This window comes from Barbus barbus (assembly GCF_936440315.1).
Source record: "Barbus barbus genome assembly, chromosome: 48".
NCBI lineage: Eukaryota > Metazoa > Chordata > Actinopteri > Cypriniformes > Cyprinidae > Barbus > Barbus barbus.
In genome coordinates this window covers 11898733-11920445 of record NC_136726.1, presented here as the reverse complement: position 1 = coordinate 11920445, position 21713 = coordinate 11898733, and the positions used below count along the sequence as shown (strand labels likewise).

The 21713-nt window shown below is 36.2% G+C and overlaps 2 protein-coding genes across 2 annotated transcripts in view; one reads left to right on the top strand and one right to left on the bottom strand.

Moving 5' to 3' along the window:
• Positions 1-375: 375 nt before the first annotated feature.
• LOC306866789 (dnaJ homolog subfamily B member 9-like) lies at positions 376-4360 on the bottom strand. Its single transcript, XM_079412146.1, has 3 exons — positions 4324-4360; positions 3403-3627; positions 376-2837 (listed from the first exon to the last, which is right to left on the bottom strand). The coding sequence occupies exons 2-3, from the start codon at positions 3617-3619 to the stop codon at positions 2413-2415; spliced, it is 642 nt and encodes a 213-aa protein (XP_079268272.1). The 5' UTR covers positions 3620-3627; positions 4324-4360; the 3' UTR covers positions 376-2412.
• A 2195-nt stretch (positions 4361-6555) lies between these two features.
• LOC306866751 (transcription initiation factor TFIID subunit 4-like) overlaps positions 6556-21713 on the top strand; it is a gene marked incomplete at its 5' end in the record, with an annotated part of 50782 nt that continues 35624 nt past the window's right edge. The window contains 9 exons of the mRNA XM_079412080.1: positions 6556-7765; positions 8051-8211; positions 8990-9166; positions 9265-9387; positions 10275-10364; positions 18237-18422; positions 18704-18779; positions 18917-19022; positions 19544-19713. Of these exons, the coding sequence (XP_079268206.1) occupies positions 6556-7765; positions 8051-8211; positions 8990-9166; positions 9265-9387; positions 10275-10364; positions 18237-18422; positions 18704-18779; positions 18917-19022; positions 19544-19713 (2299 nt within the window). The remainder of the gene's footprint in view (positions 7766-8050; positions 8212-8989; positions 9167-9264; positions 9388-10274; positions 10365-18236; positions 18423-18703; positions 18780-18916; positions 19023-19543; positions 19714-21713) is intronic.

Below are 21713 nucleotides of genomic sequence, written 5' to 3'. Positions count from 1 at the left end.
ATTAATATGGTTATCTGAACAAATTACTTTTTTTTAATAAATATATGCACCCCAAGATAAATGTTTTTAATAACTTTAAGTTGATTAACGTTTAAATAAAAATATTTTATATATATATATGTATATAAATATATTAAACATTTTTACAAAATGCTTCAGTATTATTTAGTTACTTGATAAATATAAAATAAATAAAATATAAATATTGACATATAATTGTATGTCTTTTTCTTGTTCTATATTCCATTTCAGCATCTACATGTGTATTTTACAATCAACATGTTGTCAATTCAAGTTTACTGAGAGTCCTAAAAATGCTCCTATATTAATAAATATTTGTTTTATATGAAAATGATACAGAAAACACAGTGTTTTCAACACTATTTATTGTTAACCCAAGTATACATACATCGGGGTTCAAATGACCTATTTCAGATTTATTTTTCATCCATAGGATTACAATAAAGAAAGTGCCAGATAAGTCTACCGAGACTCATTTCATAACAACTATGTCAGCACGTAACAGTTAAAACAACATGAGAGCTGCCTTTAAATATTGCACACAGGATTATTCAACAAAACGGGTCACAGGTGAAGTCATACAGGAACACAGCTGGGTTATACATCATATTTACAAAAAGAAAAAACATTGTCAGGCAAATGCTAAGTTGGTACATTCCCCTTGCCTTTTTTCTTTTAAGGGGTAGCACTGCCATATAAAGACAATCTCAATTTTTATGTTTTGTTACAAACATACAAAATGTTCAGCCAAAATACAATTTGGCTCAGAGAACAATGTTAGATTTGTACTTTCCTAAAACAAAAGCTGTTTACAAACCCAACCGGGTGCCCGATGTCCATGACAAAAATTGAGACCTACTTTCTCTCAGCCATGCAAACTATAATACATGAGGTCATAAAAGTGCTCCAATCTGATTACATTAAACTCAGTCTACCACAATGAGTGGGAAAGACACCTCTCTATCTAACAAGTGTGAGTTTGAAAGAAACTATTTCAATATAATGAACTAAATTATTCACAGCAATGCAGCAAACATTTGTTTAGCCTCACATAAAAATAAGAGACCAGTTCATGAAGATGTGCATCCCAAAGATCCATACCATGAGCGTTCAGCACCAACACAAAATATACAACCTTGGTAAGAAGAGAAGATAATGGAATAGAACTAAATGATCTGTCTGATGCTTTCATCAAATTATGATTCAGGATTTCAGCACATTTATTCTTTCAGTATAGTAGGGGATTTTAGTAGCTTAAAATGAAAACATTTTTTGTGCGTACAACGACTTGCTTCATATGATCAAGAAAGTGCAATTTAAACAAATGCACACTAATATTAGAGGGTCATCAAATGTAGTTTGTTATTAACAAATTAATAACAATTTTAGTTTTTAATTTAGAGCTGCAGGGATGATAACAAACTGTTCAAACGCCTAAAAGTAGACTCTCAGTCTATTAAAAGGAATGGTTACCTCAAAAATGAAAATATGCTGAAAATACATCTTTCTGCAATGAGTGGGTGCCGTCAGAACGAAAGATGAAAAGCTGATAAATACATCACTAACCCACAAAACAACTCCAGTCCAACAATTAATGAAATGAAAAGATGCATGTTTGTAAGAAACAAATTCATCAATAAGACATTTATAACTTCCAACTGTTAGTTCCAGCGAAATATGAGTTTATAATATTGCTTTCTCCAGTGAAAAAGTCATCTTGTCTGCATCAGGAGAGAAATATGCAAAGGTCAAGCACTGTTTACAAGAGAAAACAGTCCAATAAAGTTCTAAACAAAAATGCCATAGGATTTTGATGTGAAAGGTCAACAGGGCATGGGCTTTTTCACTGGACGAAGCGTTATTATGGATTATTTACTCTTATTTTGGCCAGAAGCAGTGGTTTAAAAGGTAAAACACATTAATGATGGATTTGTTTCTTACAAACACATAGCTTTTCGCTTCACAAGACATTAATTGATGGACTGGAGTCGTGTGGATTATTGTGATGTTTTTATCAGCTGTTTAGACTCTCGTTCTGACGGCACCCATTCACTGCAGAGGATCCATTGGTGAGCCAGTGATGTAATGCTAAATCTCTCCAAATCTGTTCCGATGAAGAAACAAACTCATCTACATCTTAGATGGACTGAAGGTGAGCACATTTTCAGCAAATTTTCATTTTGGGGTGTACTATTCCTTTAAAAGGCCACTATCCAACATAGTGTCAATTATAAATCTCAATCAAACCAATAAAAACTCCAAACGCACCCATTCTCATCATAAATAACAGATCAGTCACATGTAAAATCCAACCCCACTTATCACAGCAGCAAATTAATAACTCCATCTAAATCAGGCATGAAATAAAAGTGTGATGGTCCACTCTGATGTTCAGGAGGATGAGGTGCAATCTGTGTACGTGGTGACCATGTTTCCTCTTCGCTGGGTCACAGTTCTGCAGTGCTGTTTGGCTGTTCCCTCTGTCCTTTTTATGTGTCGGTCAAATGTAAACATCTTCTCCGTGTCTTCAAACATGTCCTCAAAGACTCCGGTAGCAAAAGTACCCTGAAAGTGTCTCTTATGGCGGTTGTGCGCTTGCTGGTGGGCCCTGAAGTGCTCGTCAAAGTGCCGTTTTGGACGAGTGTGCCTGTTTTGGTTATAGATGTCAAAGTCTCTGAACATGTCGTCTAAGTTAAAATCAAAGGAATGATGAAAACGCTGCCCTCCTCCTCCGTTCATGTCTTCATTGCTGAATGTGTTGTATCCTGATTGGTCGTACTCCCGCCTTCTTTTCTCATCTGATAGTGTTTCGTATGCTGCAGAACAAGTTAAAAATGTATGCATATCAAAATGAGTGAAATATTTGAGGAATTTTTGCTTTAAACAACAAAAGTTTGGATTAAAAGCTGCATTTATTTGGACAAAAATAAAGTTATTTACATATTACAATTTTAAACAACTGTTCTCTATTTTAATATATTTTGAAATATAATTTATTCCTGTCATGGCAAAGACATTTATAACGCATTTCTATCTAAATGCTGTTCTTTTTTACTTTTTTCAATTCACCAAAGAATTAGCATGGTTTCCACAAAAATATTAAGCAGAAAAACTGTTCTCAATATTGATAATAATAATTGATAATAACTTAAACCAAACCAGCATATATGAATGATTTCTGAAGAATAATATGACACTGAAGACTGGAGTAATGGTGTTGAAAATTCAGAAAAAATAATAATAATTCATATATAAAATGGAAAATAATACTAGCTTTTTTTATCAAGTAAATACTGCCATGGTGAGCATAAGTGACTTCTTAAAAAACATGAACAATTTTTAATTAGTACAAACTTTTGACAGGTAGTGTATATAACCCACCTTCTGCAATCTCTCGAAATTTGATTTCCGCATCGGGGCTCTTGTTCTTGTCGGGGTGATATTTCATGGCAAGCTTGTGAAAAGCTTTTTTGATCTGACGTTCGGAAGCATCTTTTGGCACACCGAGGATGTCATAGTAGTCCTTTCTGGTCAGTATGAGTTCTGTTATCATCAAAATGCACACTGTGAACATCAGTGTTGACTGTGCCGTGGCCATGCTTCTGGCTGTTTGATAAGAGGATGGAAGAGAGAGAGCTGATTTTGTGAGTTAAGCTTGTTTAAACAACAAACTAATACATAGATAAGATCTACACTTCTTAATAATAATAATTGTAATATATTAGAAAGAATCTGTATATATATATATATATATATATATATATATATATATATATATATATATATATATATATATTTCAGAAGAAAATGAACAAATGCAAATTCATGATGCACCACGCCCCCCTTTGCTGTTATAAAATAAAAATATTAAATATTTATAAAAAATTAAAAAACGTCTCAATCAAAAGAAAATAAAACTATTTATTTATTGTGCATTAAATAGAACATAATTGTTATTTTTATGATAATATTGTTTAGTATATTGCGTATGCCAATGTATGTACAATATTCTGTACATGTTTGCGATTTCTTAGACAATATAATGTATTTTCTTTATATTTTTTCATTTATTAAGAATGAGACATTATAAATAAACCCGGCAATCCGCCTTTCGAAACCAACTTTCATAAGACTGATGAACTCGATTAGCCCGCTTGCTAACATGATGCCTGATTTTCATCTAACTTTATCGCATTATCAACAACAGTCTTTAGACATATCGCATTATTAAAACATGCCACATTAATTTAAAGAAATAATAATACGACGCAAATTTCACCATATTTTAACGCTTGTACTCACGCTCGCTGACAGCACCGTTAAAAATGTCCAAAACTGACACTGGTGTTTTTAATATTTGGGCCGTACAACACGACTCGCAATTCTATTGGTCCAGCTCTGCACCACGTGATCTGCACATGAACCAGACGCCCGGAAACTCGCTATTGCGAAAAAAATAATAATAATCATATTACATATAGCTAATCACAGCTTTCCAAACTAAACTCTAATTTATTTTATTATTTACACAGAGTCAAGACAAACCTGTCGTTTTTCGTTATGGCCACGTTAACCCTAAAGACCCCGACCAATTTCTCCTTATAGGAAAATTATGGGGCATATACAATAAGCCAAATGGACCACTTATAGCATGTTTCTGCAGTTGTTTTTGAAATACAACCCCTCCTTGTGAAAGATCTGTAATGTTACATATATGTTACATTGGGCATTTATTTCTCAATTGAAATTTTTTTTTTGGCAAATTTTTTTTCTGTTTATTGGCTTTTCCACAACATATATCAAAATGATTACTTTTCTGGGAAGATAAAACAAAAATATTTTTCAGAAGAAATACAGTTTTCGTATTTTATTTGCTTTGCACAACATATTTCAAAACCACATAACTGTGAACATTAAGTTTTACAACTATTTATAACATCACAATTCTACCTTTTCAGGGATATGGTTTAACCAGAAATTAATTGTTAGATTTTTTTTTCACAACTCTGAAATGTGCGAGGTTAAACTGGAGGTTAAACATGCATGTAGATTTGTTAAAATATGCTTTGAAATGAGCAGAAGAAAATATATAACACTAAAATAATTAATAACTAAACTAATTGAACAGCTTTTCTTAAAGGGATAGTTCACCCAAAAATGAGATTTTGATGTTTATCTTCTTACCCCAAGGGCATCCAAGATGTAGGTGACTTTGTTTCTTCAGTAGAACACAAACAAAGATTTTTAACTCAAACCGTTGCAGTCAATGGGACTCATGGCTTTGAGAAAAAAAAAACATACACAGACAAAACCAAATTAAACCCTGCGGCTCGTGACGATATCCGTGCGGCGGATCAGAGGTAAAAAACTATATAAATACTGTTCAGTTTCTTGCACAGACCGATCGTTTCGTGTCTTTAGACCTCAATGTATCGTCACGAGCCGCAAGGTTTAATTTGGTTTTGTCTGTGTATGTTTTCTTTCTCTCAAAGCCGTGAGTCCCATTGACTGACATTATATGACTGACAGACTGCAACGGTTTGAGTTAAAAATCTTCGTTTGTGTTCTACTGAAGAAACAAAGTCACTTACATCTTGGATGCCCTTGGGGTAAGCAGATAAACATCAAATTCTCATTTTTGAAGTATATATATATATATATATATATATATATATATGAAGTATATAGTTCCTAGTATATAAACAAGAAAAATAAATGAAAGAAAGAAAATAATGATTTTCTTAGTTTTTTGTATAATAAAAACATTTAACAAGTGAGTCTATTTCAGTTAAAAAGTACGGAAGGCCAAGAATCAGGCTTTTGCTTTTTTTTTGGTTTGTTTGCTGTTTAAAGATTTATAAATACAGCCAAAATTAGGATTAGGATAAACAATGTTAAAAAAGGGGGGCAAACACATATACAGCTTTCTTATTTTTCTTAATATTGTTAAAATGTAAATGTAAAAAATGTGAATATTAAAAAAGCCAAAAAACACATATACAGCTTTCTTATTTTTCTTAATATTGTTTTTAGATATTGTTGAACTTCTGCCTTTAAAAACAAGCTTTTCCCTCCATATTTACATTTATGTATGCTAACTTTAGCTATTAGAAGTAGCATATTATTTAAATCATGTTCTTGATGATAAGACATGACATAATTGAAAACTTGACATTAAAATTTTAAAAGATGAGCATGATGTGATCATTAATAAAACACAACAGAAATCTGACCAAATGAGGACAACTGCAAAGAATGTCTCTGCATCTATCAATATAACATTTGAAGACATTTATAAATGAGTTTCTTTGTAATATTTCAATATTACAAATATTATCCCCAAATTGTAACATTTAAATATATTTTATTTTTCATTTCAATACATATCTACTTATTTACATTTACTTATTAAATTATGTTTTAATTATTAAAATGTAATTTATTTTTATTAAGTCATATTAAATATTAATGCAGTAGTTTCCAAATTTGATTCCTGATATGACAGGCCTATAACAACAGCTGCAAATCTTGCCCATGATGTCATTACGTTTCCCACAATGCCTCAGCAGCAAAACAACGCACGCGCCGTGCGCATTTCTCAAGCGTCTCTCAAAGATGGCGGGTGTCCCTGATCCACTGGAAGATATGCTCTACTCCGAAGTGGACGAAAAAGCCGTCAGTGACCTCGTAGGCTCGTTAGAATCGCAGTTGGGTGGACAAAACAAGGCGGTCGGTCCTCAAGGCGACACCAGGAGACCCTCAAACGCGCTAAATCCACATTTGGGGAAATTGCTGCCCGCCCAAGTAGGGACAACACTGGAGCTGCAGCGGCAGCCAGAGCGAAACCAGGAGGGAAACTCTCAAGAAAACGGTCCGGACAGGATACCGGCGTCCGGCGCCGTCCCGTCCACCGCGAGCCTGCCTAGCACCTCTGCAAATTCGGTTACAGCCGCGAACCGGGTGCAATATCATTCATCAAATCCATCAACTTGTTCAAGTGACGCAGCACCTACAGACTCTCACCCCAAAACAAATCACATTGCGTCTGCTGTCCGGTCGGTTCCCGCCAGAATACAGACTGTGAACGGAAGCAGTGGCACGTTAAACTCTTCTGTTATCGCTTCTGCTCCTGCTTCTGTAAACGGTATTGACATTGGTTCAGGTGTAGGTAATGATAAAAGCAACATGTCTGCTCCTGCTAGTACAAATACTGCTTTTGTGTCAGCTCAGCCCAACAGCACACTGCCACATGCGAATGTGTCACTAGATAGTCAAGCAAACCCCGCCATTGCACTGCACAGGCCTCCTAACACCATCACAAGTGTCGTACACAACGGAGGTGACCCCAAAGTCTCAGGATTGCCTGTGCAGGGCTCCGGTCTTGTGCCGTTCACAAACACAGAGGCCAAATCTGACCCTCAAAACCAGATTAAAGCCATCGTCCCGAACCAGCTACCCGGGACTCCTGTAGGGTTGCACCCCAGCACACCCGCTCAGATTATAGTGTCGTCCAGCCCGGTGGTGACCTCACTTCCTGTGGCAAGCACGCCCTCAGCCCTTGCAAAGCCAGCAACGACTGCTCTCGTAGGACAACCTACGACCCTGTTGAGACCTGGAGCGCCCGTTCAAGGGACGGCGACTGCGGCGCCCCCGCTGCGTCCAGGGGCTCCTACGACCCAGCTGATCGTCAGACCGCAGCAACAAACTACCATTCAGTTACCGCCAGGATTCACCATTCCTCAAGGTAAAAGCTTGGGAAGCGATAAGGGGACCAGATGCCAAAAAGAGGGTGTTTAATGGGACAGTTGACCCAAAAATTAAAACCTTAATGTTCTTCTGAGGTTCAGACTTTAGGTCATGACTTTACATTCGTTTCCGAATGTAAAGACGACATTTTTGAGGAATATTTTTGCGTATATAATGAAAGTAATATTGTAAATATAGAAGTAGTATTGTTACTATTTTTCCCAGCTATTTTAATTACGCCTATATGATTTGTTAATTAATTTTTCTCTGTGTTCTTCTTGAGGTATGGTGCTGGTACGCACGGAGGCCGGTCAGCTGGCATTGGTTCCTCAGCAGGTCCTGGCCCAGGCCAAAGCTCAGAACCAAAATAAAGGCACCCTGTCACCGAGACCTGCTGCACCCATTGCTGGAACCACTTTCCGAGTCACTGCACCTGTTGCCCAGGTATGAGCAAGACAGGTCACCTGGAAGCATTTAAGACTCTTGTTGCATTATAATACTGTGTTTTAGCAGTGAATAATAACTATATAAAGGAAGGCCATCTCTGTTGACACTTTCAGTGCATCTTTTTTCCATGCAGTGAAATTGAATGCTGATTGAGACGGTCTCTCTGCATAACAGCTACTTTTGTATTCCACATGAAATGAAGTGGTTCTCTTGTGTTCTAAATCACCTTTAATGTAGTTCATTTGACTTTTGAAGTGTTTGAAAGTGTTTGTTTGGTGAAAAGGGTGAAATGTAAGTGATTTATCTGCAGACAATCTCATCCCGATTTTACTGTCAAATCAAATGTGGTGCAGTTTGCATGACAGTAATAGCAAACATCATTATTTCTCGAGTGACTTGTAACCAAATATCTTATTTGATTTGCTTCTGTTAATCATGCAAGACAATCACATATCTTTAGATTTGGTAACTAGCACTTAAATCAAGTATTTTCAGCTTTTTTTGTCCTTTTTAAAGTTTAGAAGAATTTGAATAAAAATATAATTTTTCTATGTGAAGATTCTTGAAAAATTATTGTTTTGTCTGTTCTGCTTTAAAAAATGACAACATATGGGCTTGGAATGATATAACATTTTAATTTTTGGGGATTTGCTGTTTCCGAAATGTGGTGTTTATTGTAATATTTTAAGCTGAAAGCTTGGGCAAAACTTTTTTTGTCGTGGTGCACAAAAAACTTGAAACGGTTCTTAACTTGACTTGGCTTTTATTTTTGTAGCAGAAAACAGCAGTGGTAACGATTACCTCGGCTCAGAAGCCCACCACCACAGTCATTACAGCAGGGGCCCGTGTGCAGCCTGTGCCGCAGACCGTTCTCAAGCCCTCTGTGACCCCTCAGAGTCCCATCGCCACCTCTGTTGCTGCCCCAGCTAACAGAGCCCCTGTCCTCTCTCAGGTAGTGCTATACTGTGTTCGTCCATAATGTAAATTACTTTTAGTGGACATGGGTTCTAATTCATTATCTGTTGTAAAATACTGTCATTTTTCTTTTAGGAAATGCAAGAGAATGTAAAGAAGTGCAAGAACTTCCTAGCAACGCTCATCAAACTGGCATCCCATAATTCCCCCTCGCCGGAAACATCTCGGAATGTGAAGGCACTAGTGCAGGATCTGCTGGTAGGTTTGAGCTGTTAAGTGTTTTATGTCTGCATCACTAGCAGCAATGTTATAATTGAGGCACTTCAATATTGTTTAATTGTCAATGAAAGATTTGATATAGTGGTTCATAGTGACAGTTAAAATGATAGAATTTCCTCAAGTGATATTCTCATGCTAAACTGTAGATGTCAGCAATTGCAGGACTAAAAAAAATAAAGTTTTTTTGCTGGCTCAGACAGGGCAGTAAAGGTGTTTCTACACAGCCACGTTAAGTGCCTGTTCAAAATTCCAGAGTAAATTGTTTTTAAGACAAAATTGAGTAAATTGCAATTGATTAAATTGTAATCAAAGTATACAGTTATAATTGGTGTGTACATGCATTTATGCCACCTCTGAGCAGCATTATATGCCACTGCAGAAGCACTTCTGTGCCACCTTTACTGTGCAAATTTGGCATAGTTTTTTTATTTGTCCTGCCATTTTTACTGGCTTTTAGATATATTTTTGTCTTTTTATTCAACTTTGTTTTTTTTGTTAGTTTTCTTCAAATAATTTGCTGTAAAGGTATGAATTCAATTTCTCACTTGATTTCCATAGCTTTGAAGCAAAGTATTTGTTGGGGGGGAAAAAAAACTGTATAAATTATTTAAAAACCTCCAGCTCTGTAACTTAATGTTGATTATATGTATTTTTTTTTTTTTTTTTTTTACATCTGCCAAATTCACAACAATGTTTAATGCATCATACAATCATGAATATTTAAGTTTTATTTCTGAATTGTTTTCTTTAAACATGAACTGGTTATTGAAAATTCTTGTACTTAAATAACATTAAATAATCTTTTCATAAAGCACGTGTTAATTTTACATTACTGATGTGTATTTTTCCTTCTGAAATCTGCAAAGGATGCAAAAATCGAGCCTGAGGAGTTTACAAATCGCCTGCAGACGGAGTTGAAATCATCTCCTCAACCGTACCTGATCCCTTTTTTGAAGGTTAGGACTCAAAAAAGCAGTTGTGCTCATTGTTCTTAATTACAGAAGCTTAAAGAGAGTTGAAACGTAATGAAAATTCTGTTATTCACCCTCATGTCGTTTAAAAACTGTGACTTTGTCTTTTTGTGGAACACAAAAGATATTTTTCAAAATGTTAGTTAAAGTTCCCCTATTATGCAGGGCTGTGCAGTGCGATATATATGTTGATACAGTTTTGCATGTTCATAATACAGCTGCTTAATAGTGTGAAGGGATTTCGTTGTGCTGCTTTGTGTGTGAGATTGATTAGACTTGGTAGTTAGGGGTGTGCGATAAGTTAATATTTGATCGTGGACGATTAAAATGTCTCCACGATCTGCTTTTGAAGAAATATCGTATTATCGCCAAGCGGCAACCTCCCACTCCCTCTAGTGAAACCAACACGGAAGTGATTAAAACTGCAATTCATCGACTAGCCGCTGGAGGCTGGCTCCAAAAGGGAGTCAATCACATTGACTCTCCATGTTAAAATGCCCAACTTTACAGTAGAAAAAAACATGTTTACAGCCTGGTACAAAAATTTATTTTGGTCTATATAGCTAATTTTGCCCTTCGTGACAACTGTGAGGGGGGTGAATTTTTTTATAACTCATCCATTTAAATTATATTAAGCCTTAAACGTCTGCATAATTAAGGGCGTGGCCACTTGAGTGACAGGTTGATTGACGTTGCTGTCTCTATCTGCTGTCTGTTAGCCGTCACGTTACCTCAGCCGCTGAACTTGGCATCTCTGCCGTGTTTCTGCTTTTGTTTTATACAGTCTATGGCTTTTTTCGTTATTATTTCTTAAAATTATCTAATAAAATGGCTTGTTGTGCGGTTAATTGTACTAACAGACCGTCCAAGTCTAGGCTCCATTTTTTCCGGTGAGTGATATTGTAATGTAATTTTATTTATTAATTTATTTATTCTTTATAATTTTATTTAAAACTTAACTACACTCCAGAATCCGACAGACTGTGATTGGCTGTAACGTTAGGCCTGTAATTAACGTTACTGGTTAAGCGTTTTCCTCCAATAGAAAACTGTTAGGCTATAATACAAACTCTGTGGTTTAAAGAATTAAAACCGATTAAAACTGTTTTTAAAAGACGAAACTCAGTGAGAACATGATTAATAAAGCATACTATATACAGACAACCAGGCACCTCAGTTCTGCCCACGTCCCTCCTCATTGCCCATTTTGGATCATCCGGGAGTGACGCGTTGCCAAGATGGCGGCGGTCGGCTCCGCCCACTTTAGGCTTCAAAAACGCTCTTCAGAAACCTACGAGTGACGTCACGGACACTACGTCCATTTTTTTTTACAGTCTATGATTATCGCGCTACAACGCACATTCTATCAACTGCAGTTCTGCACGCCGCCGAATCAATGTACAACGCGACATACATTCACTTCAGTGTTAACTCAGCGGTAGAGTTACTCTCACGGGACACTGCACTTATTAGCAATCACAAACGTGCATTATTTGGATCTGCTTTAAAGCCTTGCCGGTTAAACATTAATTAATTCAATACTGATTTGCGTCTGATTCATTTCGCGTGTAATTATTGTCAAATACAAACAAGGTTACATATAAACACAGTTATGTACGGTGGCTGAGAGAGCTCAACGTGCTGCAACTTCAGAAAACACATGCAAATAGAAAAAGCACCAGCAAATCAAGAAAACATCATCAGTTTGACAGTAGGTGCTGCAAATACTCACAACACAACCAAATAAAGAAACGCACTGCAAATACTCACAACACAACCAAATAAATAATTTTAAAATAGAATTTTCTTTGTTTGGTTGTGTTGTGAGCATTTGCAGCATGAGTGCTGCCAAATTGATGAAGTTGTTTTCTTAATTTGAAAAGGTGTTTTTTTTTTTTTTTTTTTTTCTATTTGCAGCGCGTTGAGCTCTCACCGCACCGATCAGCGAGTGCAGTCCGTACATGCTTATACAAACTACAGAATTTGCAGTTGTTTTGGAGCCTTTTAGATTAAAAATATTCCAGTGACTGCATGCAATCCACCCATTAGAACACAACAAGAGCTAAATGCATGTGTTTGTGAGCTGTTTTAGTGTGAAACTGAAGTCTGTCTGTGTCGACCGCTCCCGGAGCGCGGACATCGCGAGCTCACTGCAGCGTCCTCTTAAACTTGTTTATTTGCACTTGTTTCAGCCTTTTAAGTTAAAGCACACCAGCGACTGATCATAAAACATGTAGAAGAACATAGTACAAAGCTAAATTGAGTGCATGTGAGCTGTTTTTTAATGTTTTACTGACATGCACGTCGCAATCGCGGCAGCTGCCCTCCGCGTTTGAAAGGAGAAATACATACAACAAACTATGTAATTTCCATGTGTTTTACAGCCTTATAAATCAAAGCATTCCAGCGATCGAACACAGTACATATAGAAGAACATAATAAAATGAGTGCTTATGGGTGCTTGTGAGATTTTCTTTCTCTAACTGCAGAGCAACGCGCAGCTCGGACGTTCACGCTCCGGACCGCATTCATCCTCACTTCTCTTGGACAAACACAGACACGATTATTTAAAAATGCATGATATCGAAACTTTTTTTTATAGAGCTATAAAACAGAATTAGGACATGAAGCTAAGCCAAAAAAAAAGAGGTTGCAGTCCTGTTCCGTTTTAGCTCGTTACTTCAAAAAACATGCGTAGATCTTGAAAAACTGCATAGCATTATTTTTAGAAAATTTTCCCGATTGAAAAGAGCAAATTTGCCACATCCCGTCGATCAGATCTGAAGATTTCGTTCATAGAGCTGTCACACATTATACCGGACAGGTGCACTGAGGCGCTGCAAGGAAAAAACAGCTCTATGCTTCACGTTATGTTTTTATTCTAACTTCACGAAACTTGCATAGATTATTTCGCATCCAGCTAGCCAACTCTGTTGAAGCTGTTGTCATAGCCTAGTAGGCTTTTTATTAGAATAGAAATAGCAAGGGTTCATGGAAATGTTTCCATTTCTCGATCTAAACACCTACCTAAAACCTGCTCTTTTATACTATTGTTTGCAATTTGTTTATCTCACAATTTAACTGGTATCTACACTTTTATTTTCATAATAAACTTTTGTTAGAATAGACAGTTACAGCGGTCTATAACAAATATTACCAGGGTTCGTACAAACTGCTTAAAATGCCTGAAGTACTTGACGTTTAGTTTTTGAAATGAATGAAAACATTATGAAATTAGTGTTTCATTTTTAGTAATGACCATTTTGGTTGTCATGAAAGCCCTCTTCATTACTATACAAAATAGCAAGTGTCTATTGAAAATATTATGAAGACAATAACTGTTGTACTTTTTCATCATTATATTGTTTATATCTTATAATTGTTAAATAACCATTTAACAAGTCACATAATATGCCATTTTATGCAGTAATTGCAATGTTATATTATAAGTACTAATCATTAAAAATTTGTAATCATTCAAAAAATATTGGTCATTTCATCTTAATTTCAGTTCCAGTTCAGAAATGAATGAAGTTCAGAAATGAAGGCCATAATGCTAATGTTGTCCACACTAGGGAGCCACAGGATAGCAAATACTTCAAGATCTCTTCAAAGACTTTGAAATCTTTCATTTAAGTGACAAAAAAAAAAAATGCATATAAATTCATTACATTTTCATAAACTTTAATAATGCCCAATATGTTAAGTATGCAAAAACTGTAATCTCCTACATACCATTACTTTTTTTAATCTTATTTTAATGATATTGACCGTATATTTCTGAAGTTGTCACACATAACTTGATGTACGTCCAACTGAAGAAGGGACACTATATTACGTATCTATTTTCATATTGTGCATATAATAGTATTCTTATAAGGACTCATAATTTACTTGAAAAGAGACCTGTCCATTGTGTAATTACATCATCTACACAAACCATTGTGCTTGGACCCCAATGATCACCTTGAGTTAAACTGCCTTGTTTCAGTTACCATCTGTGTCGTTGCCCACAAAACTTCGGAGACAGGACTTTGAAATAACAAACAGGGAAAACAATAAAAGGCATTACTTATTTCGCATACAGCTGGCCAACTCTATCCAAGCTGTTGTCATAGCCTAGTAGGCTTTTTTTTTATTAGAATAGAAAATAGCAAGGGTCCATAGAAAAATATTAAGAAAACTATTACTGCTGTAGGTTTTTTTGCAGCGGGGCAGGTCAAGAATGCCGGACACGCAAGTACTCTGGCTCTTTTGCCACAAAGCTGCACAGGCGGGCTTTGCCAAGCCAACATCAAAGTTTGTCTTCAAATTTTAGCTTCTAGTTACATTGACATTACATTAACATTTAGTCATTTAGCAGACGCAACTTACAAATGAGGACAATGGAAGCAATCAAAACCAACAAAAGAGCAATGATACGCAAGTGCTATGACAAGTCTCAGTTAGCCTAATGCAGTACACGTAGCAAGGTTTTTTCCTTTTATTATATAATAAATAAAATGAAAATAGATAAAAGAATAGAGCAAACTTGTGTTAGAGGCAGGGCTTGAAAACGAAAAAAAAGTCAATCGGTTCACTCCGAGCAGAATCGATATTTTAACGTTTCCGTTCCTGCGTTCCTCTGTATTATTACCGTTCTGAAACCGGTTCGAGTAGAAAAAATAACTGTTAATACCGTTATTTTTAAAATTGTCTTTGCCTATAATAATAATAAGGTACAGTGTTTTCTTTATACAAAAAGAAAAAAAAATACAGAAAGAGAATGGTATCTTAACCAGCTGCACTTAGTCACAGCCAATACAGCATCATCTTTTCTAGATTTTTAAATTGTAGGCTACTAAACAAAAGAAAAAAATATATTAATGCTTTAAAGACATTAAAGTCTTTTCTTTAAGATATTTAAAAATGTTTGCTGCAAATTGTAAAAAACAAACAAATAAAACGCTGCTTGTATAAAATTGCGTTTTGAGGGGAAAAAAACAAAGGCTAAGCCGCGTTTCATTTTATTTGGCTATTATTCAGAAATGATATAGGCTAAAATGCCGGTAAATCAAAAATGTTTGCAAACATTATAAACACAGTTATTAGTTTATCTCCACAACAAATCCTCTAAACTTAAGGATATAGCCTATAGGTTATAAAAACGTCAATCCAAAAACAAATCAAAGGTGAAACTGATGCCTACCTCTCACTCGGCACGAATCCAAATGTTTCCATATTCTCGACGTATACTAAAATATAATTTATTGGCTTTTACTTTCATCGACGTAAAACATCATGAACTGGCCGCAATGTCGCAAAAATATGTCTGTGCGCGTGAGGTGCCAGCACGATATGGCCATACCAACGCTGGTTGGTTATACAGATGCAAGACATCATTCAAAACTGCCAAGCTATTGCAAAACAGATAAAACTGTAAAGCTTTTGCAAAATAAAGAAAACTACTTTCTGCCGTCTCGTTTTCCTTAACGAGAATGTTGGAATTCGTCACAATGAATCGTAGGCCTAACTCTGCATATTTTTTTTCTTTCGTTTTGTTAATCTGTCAATGATTTATGTGAAATATATTTAGTGTATAGGTATATATATTCCTTTTTATGTAATATGGCTTTATTGTGTTTTCTCCGTTCACAGAAGCGCCGCAGGTGCGTAAGATCTGTTGAATCCATCTTACACTGTCGTCAACGCCGGTGTTCTGACGATTTGTGCTACAGTGTCAGATTTTGCTACCTCCTAAAATAGATGGTAACAGAATTCATTACCATTGCGACTAGAGTTCATAGCTGAGCGCGGGCGGGCATTTCACTCGCTGGATGCGTCAGCATCACATCATTTGCGTCAGCAAATTTCAAATAATAAATGGAACGATAAAATAATGTTATTAACCGGTTAATGGCCATTCAAATTTTTTTCGATTCTGTTCGGAACTATAAAATTAGATTTTGCTTCTGTTTCCGGTTCTGTTCCAGTCAAAATTTTGTTCGTTTCCGGTTTTCGTTTTCGTTCCTTGAACCGCTTCAGAGCCCTGACTAGAGGCCTTTTTTGCTTTTCACATTAAAGGAATAGTTCAATCAAAAATAAAACGTCTGTCATTAGGCTATTTACTCACTCGCATGTTGTCCCAAACCTGTATTAATTTTTCTTTTGCTGAACACAAAAGAAGATATTTTGATGAATGTGGGTAACCAAACAGTTGCTGGTTCACACTGAAAAAAATACTATGTAAGTCACTGGGGACCAGCAACTGCTTGGTTACCCACATTCTTCAAAATAACTTGTTCAACAGAAGAAAGAAACTAATTCAGGTTTGAAACAACTTGAGACTGAGTAAATGATGGTATAAAAATAAAACACTATGACAGAATTGACAGATAGATGACAGAATTTTCATTTTTGGGTGCACTATTCTTTCAATGTCAATGAAACAAGAAAACAGAGAAAAATCACTCCCTGCTCATGACTGATTAACTTTAATACAGTTGCTTTAAAAAAATATATAATTGATCTAAACAGTGTATATAGTGTTTTATTTAATATTTGTTCATTCAATTTCTTGAATGTTACTGCTAAATACTGCACCTGAAAAATAAAGCACTGTTTGTTTATTTGTATAGTATGTGTATTTGTAATGTATATATTTTTTCTTATCTTCTAATAACAAAGATAAAATAATGACGACAGATTTTTTTTTTCTTCCCCCACTTTGGCCTAAATGTCTGCCATTCTTTTATTTTATTACTTTTTTTTTTTACAATATAGGGAAATTAGTTTGGCTGTAATGCTCAGGCAACTTGCAAAATAGTAAAACCAACATTACAAAGAATCTCGATAAAATCATGAATTGTGATATTCCTGAAAAAATAAGAATAAGAAATTTTTGCCATATCGCCCAACCCTAACTTGTGCTACAGTTGTTTGGTCTGTGCTACAAAACTTTCAACTTCTGTAGCACCAGTGCTATGTGCAAAAAAAGTTAACGTACAGCACCTCTTATGGGTAAAGAAAGGTTCTTATTTTGGTTTTGGGAGTCCCCAACAGCAGGTTGGCATGCATGCAAGGTCAAAAAATCACTTTCATTGTCTTATAAAATGCATTTATTTTTACCTTACTTGCTCAACGACTCCCAAACGATTGCCTCAACGCTTCATTTTTCCAAACCCCTCCTTTGCGTGTCGCTAATCTGCGGTGATTGGACCGATTGGTCTCATTTTCATTCCATCATGCCTGTAATGCCTGATAAAGCAGCGTTTGTGAGTGCAGTGCTGCTTTGTGTACAGCGTTACTGGGTAAACAGCTATTTTACTGCTTCAAAAGCAGCACCTAGTGGCAAAGAATGAATTTGCATTTTCATTCAGACCAACGTGGACAGTGGCAATATGCTAACATTAGCAATATGCTAATGTTTCATGTTGATGTCAACATGAAACGGCTTGGGATTCGTTTTAAAAATGACTGTTCAATAATTCAGAGTCGACTCTTTCTTTTGAGAGACAACTTTATACACGGTGCACTTTCAGATTTAAAACTTTGCAGGATATTTTCTTTAATTTAGAGCTGTTGCACAGTTCATGAAAGGTCATTTTCAAAAATTCATTATAGGGGCACTTTAATTGTTTTAATTCCCATTGACTTCCATTGGATGGACAAAAATTTTTTAAATACAATGGAGACCAAAACTGTTTGGATATCAACATTCTTCAAAATATCGACTTTTGTGTTCAGCAGAAGACATAAAATAATACATATTTGGACAACCTGAGGGTGACCAAATGATGACAGAATTTTTATTTTTGGGTGGGCTTTCAAGGCTTATGTTTTTTAACCTGAAATCTGTTTCCCATTCTCTTTGTACAGAAAAGCCTGCCTGCTCTGCGTCTGACTCTTCTGAACTCCCAGCAGTCTTTAACTCAGCTATCTCAGACCTCTGCTACACCCACCCCACTGACAGTGAACACCATTAAAGCTCCAGCGCCGAGCACACTGCCCACCACCATATCTACCATCCGACCGGCTGCTGCCCTGGCTTCCACTACCACCATGGTACTCCTGCTTTCCTATGGTCTATTGTAGGCTTGGTCAATATATTATGTCTGAATATTCATAAGGTATGTACATTATTCTGCCACTGAAATGATCATGAAAATTGGGATTATTTTAATGCATCGGTTTATTTGGCCATTAAGTTTACTCAAGCTCATGTTATTAGATTAATTTTATGATCTTAGGCTCAGTAAGACACACATTAGTGTGTCTAATTCAAACTTCAGTAGCAAAAAAATAAGTTTGAATTTTCATATCCTCTGTGGTTTTGTTCTCCTCAGGCTGTTAAGAGGCCTGGGGTTCAGGTTACTCCGACACGGATGCCGGTGGTGATTACACAGACGGTTCGTGCTCAAGGTAAGCTATTGAGAGACTTAATGAGCTTGGAGTCCATTTTAAACCCACTAAAGGAAAGTTATTGAGGCTTAAGTGTTCCTTTTCTCATGCAAGAGTCCAGTGGACTTTCCCCAGTATAATTACAAGTTTTATTGCAGGTGCTGTTGGGACAGCCTTGCAAGTGAGGAGCCCCATGGGTGTGGCTGTTCAAGCCTCAGCCAATCAGAAACAGAAGCTGAATGACCCTGGGGGTGGGACTTTCAGGTTGGTTTTCAAAGAGTCCAGTAGGAGGCAGCGTTTCTCTAGAATTGTTAGTTGTTTCATGGCAGAATTTGAGAATGGGTGTGATGGAATGAAGTCATGTTCATGACTATTTATTAATATGGGGGGGGGGGGGGGGGGGGGGGGGTGAATCCTTTTTAAAAAGATTTAAAATAACTTCTGAATCAAACCCATTCTCCACTAAGCTTTTCTTTAATAAATAAACACTGACAGTTTTTCACTTATAAACATAGTAGACAATATTTGTTTTTAAAGAGAAAATAATTATGAAATATACAGTAGTAGTTCTAGTACTGCGTATTTATATGCATTTATTTTTACAGTAATCTCATCGTAATTATAGTCCTGTGTAAATAAATTTAGTATTATAATATAATATTCTTAGTATTACAACACAAAAACTGATAATCTAAATAAAGCTTTTTTGGGGTCTGATTGTTTTCTTTTTTTACGCTTGCACACAAATACACACGTGTATGTCTCTCCTCCATTCGTGTCTGCAGGGATGATGATGACATCAATGACGTGGCATCCATGGCTGGTGTAAACCTAAATGAGGAGAACGCCCGTATCTTGGCCACGGGTTCGGAGCTGGTGGGCACCCAGATCCGTTCCTGTAAGGACGAGGCCTTCCTTCCTGCCAGCCTGCTCCACAAGCGTCTCCTGGAGACTGGTACGCAATAACCCGCCGCTGCAATGCTCTCATCGGCAGTCTGGCAATGTGCTTGTCAGGATCAGTTTCTCCTGGCAGGTTTACAGTCATAAAGAGGTTTAGGCTGTACCTCCACTGTGTGGGCAGTTAATATTCTGTCTAATTACTGTATCAATGTTGACTGACGTTGTTTGAGGGCGGATCTTTAAATGAGTGTGGGATTATGAATGGATTTAAACAAAAAGCTGATGAAAGCTGGCCCGATGAGACAGGAAAGATGTGTCACTCTTTTCTAAGCTTTATGATTCGGCTGCTTGATTTAAGCGCCACAGAGAGAGAAAGCTGTATAGATTATATTTTTGGCCAGATTTACAGTCAGGCATATGAATAAAGTATACAAGGGATCTGAACACTAATACTTTGTACTACTTGACTTTAAAAGCCACTTGCCAATCAGCAGCCTAAAACCCTAGAGTAATCAGTCATAAAGAAGCACTGTATAATTAGGCTAGATTCATATTTCTTAATGTAAATTGTATTTTTGCCAAAAATGTATATCAAAATATATAATAACAATGTTGTTGTTAATATTACTATTGCTGTTAATTCCTATATATTTATACATGGACAAAATAACAAAGTAGGCAAAGTATTCTGGGCATTAAAATTTTTTTTTATGACTAGTTGACTGTTATTTTAGTGTTTACTATTATAATATTTTTATATATAGAGTGACCTACTCTAAACTTAAAAAGCAGAGATTCAGTGATTGGTTCCAGTCCTCTCTCCTTGATCTCCTGCCTAAGACTAGGGCACTTTCTTGTGCACTTCCACTGGTCACGCACTTGCTAAGTCAGGCTAATGAATGTCCTGTGTCCGAGCTTTAGGCCTCCTCGGGCTGCGTATGAATACTTTATAGGACGTCTTGGCGTCTTCTGATGGCTCTCTGTTAGTTTGCTGTGTGTGTGCTGAAATGTGAGGTTGCCTCTGGCTTCTTCCCTGGCAAGGTCACTTGCATGCACTCTGAATGTCCCTGCCTAAACAAACAATGCACATTTCAACGACTAGATGCCTTCGAATGTACATGCGTATAGATGATACATGTAAACAAATAGGACTTGCTGTATTTCAGAGAAAATGTGAGCACGCTTGCCCTAAGTCACAGTCATGCTAGGGGTGCTGAAGGGGATGCTGAGGTCTTCTAGGTAGTTGCTAGGTGATTCTTATGGTATTCCAGAACACTCATTTGCTTGGCAGCCAACACTAACAAGCCAAGCATGAATGTTATACAATACTGGTTTAAAATAATTAAGATTTTTAAAAAAATTTTCAAAGAAGTTTGTTATGCCTACCAAGGCCGCATTGATTTAATAAAAAATGCAGTAAAAAAAAAAACGAATTTTGTGAAATAATCTTACAATTTCAGAGGAATTTTTTCATTTTGATAAATTTTTAAAATGTAATTTATTCTTCTGATGGCTAAGCTGTCAGTGATTTTAATATAATGATTTGGTGCTCAAGAAATGTTTCTTATTATCAATGTTTAAAACCGTTGTTTTGCTTAAAGGGATAGTTCACCCAAAAATGAAAATTCTGTCATTAATTACTCGCCCTCATCTCGTTCCAAACCTGTAAGACCTTCGTTCATCTTCGGAAGACAAATTAAGATATTTTTGATGATATCCAAGAGCTTTGTGACCTTGAAGAGACGACAACGTAACGGACACGTTAAAGAGTCCATGTGACATCAGTTGTTCCCCCTTAATTTTATGAAGCCAGGAGAATGCTTTTTGAAAGAAAACAAATATAATTAATTAATTCAACAATTTCTTCTCTTCCATGTCAGTCTTCGACACGCGTTCACGAGTTTAACCACTGATGTCTTATGGACTATTTTAACGATATTCTTACTACCTTTCTGGGCCTTGAACGTGTCAGTTGCATTGATGTCAATATATTATTTTCTGTTCTGAAGAGGAATGAAGTTCTTACAGGTTTGGAACGACATGAGGGTTTGTAAT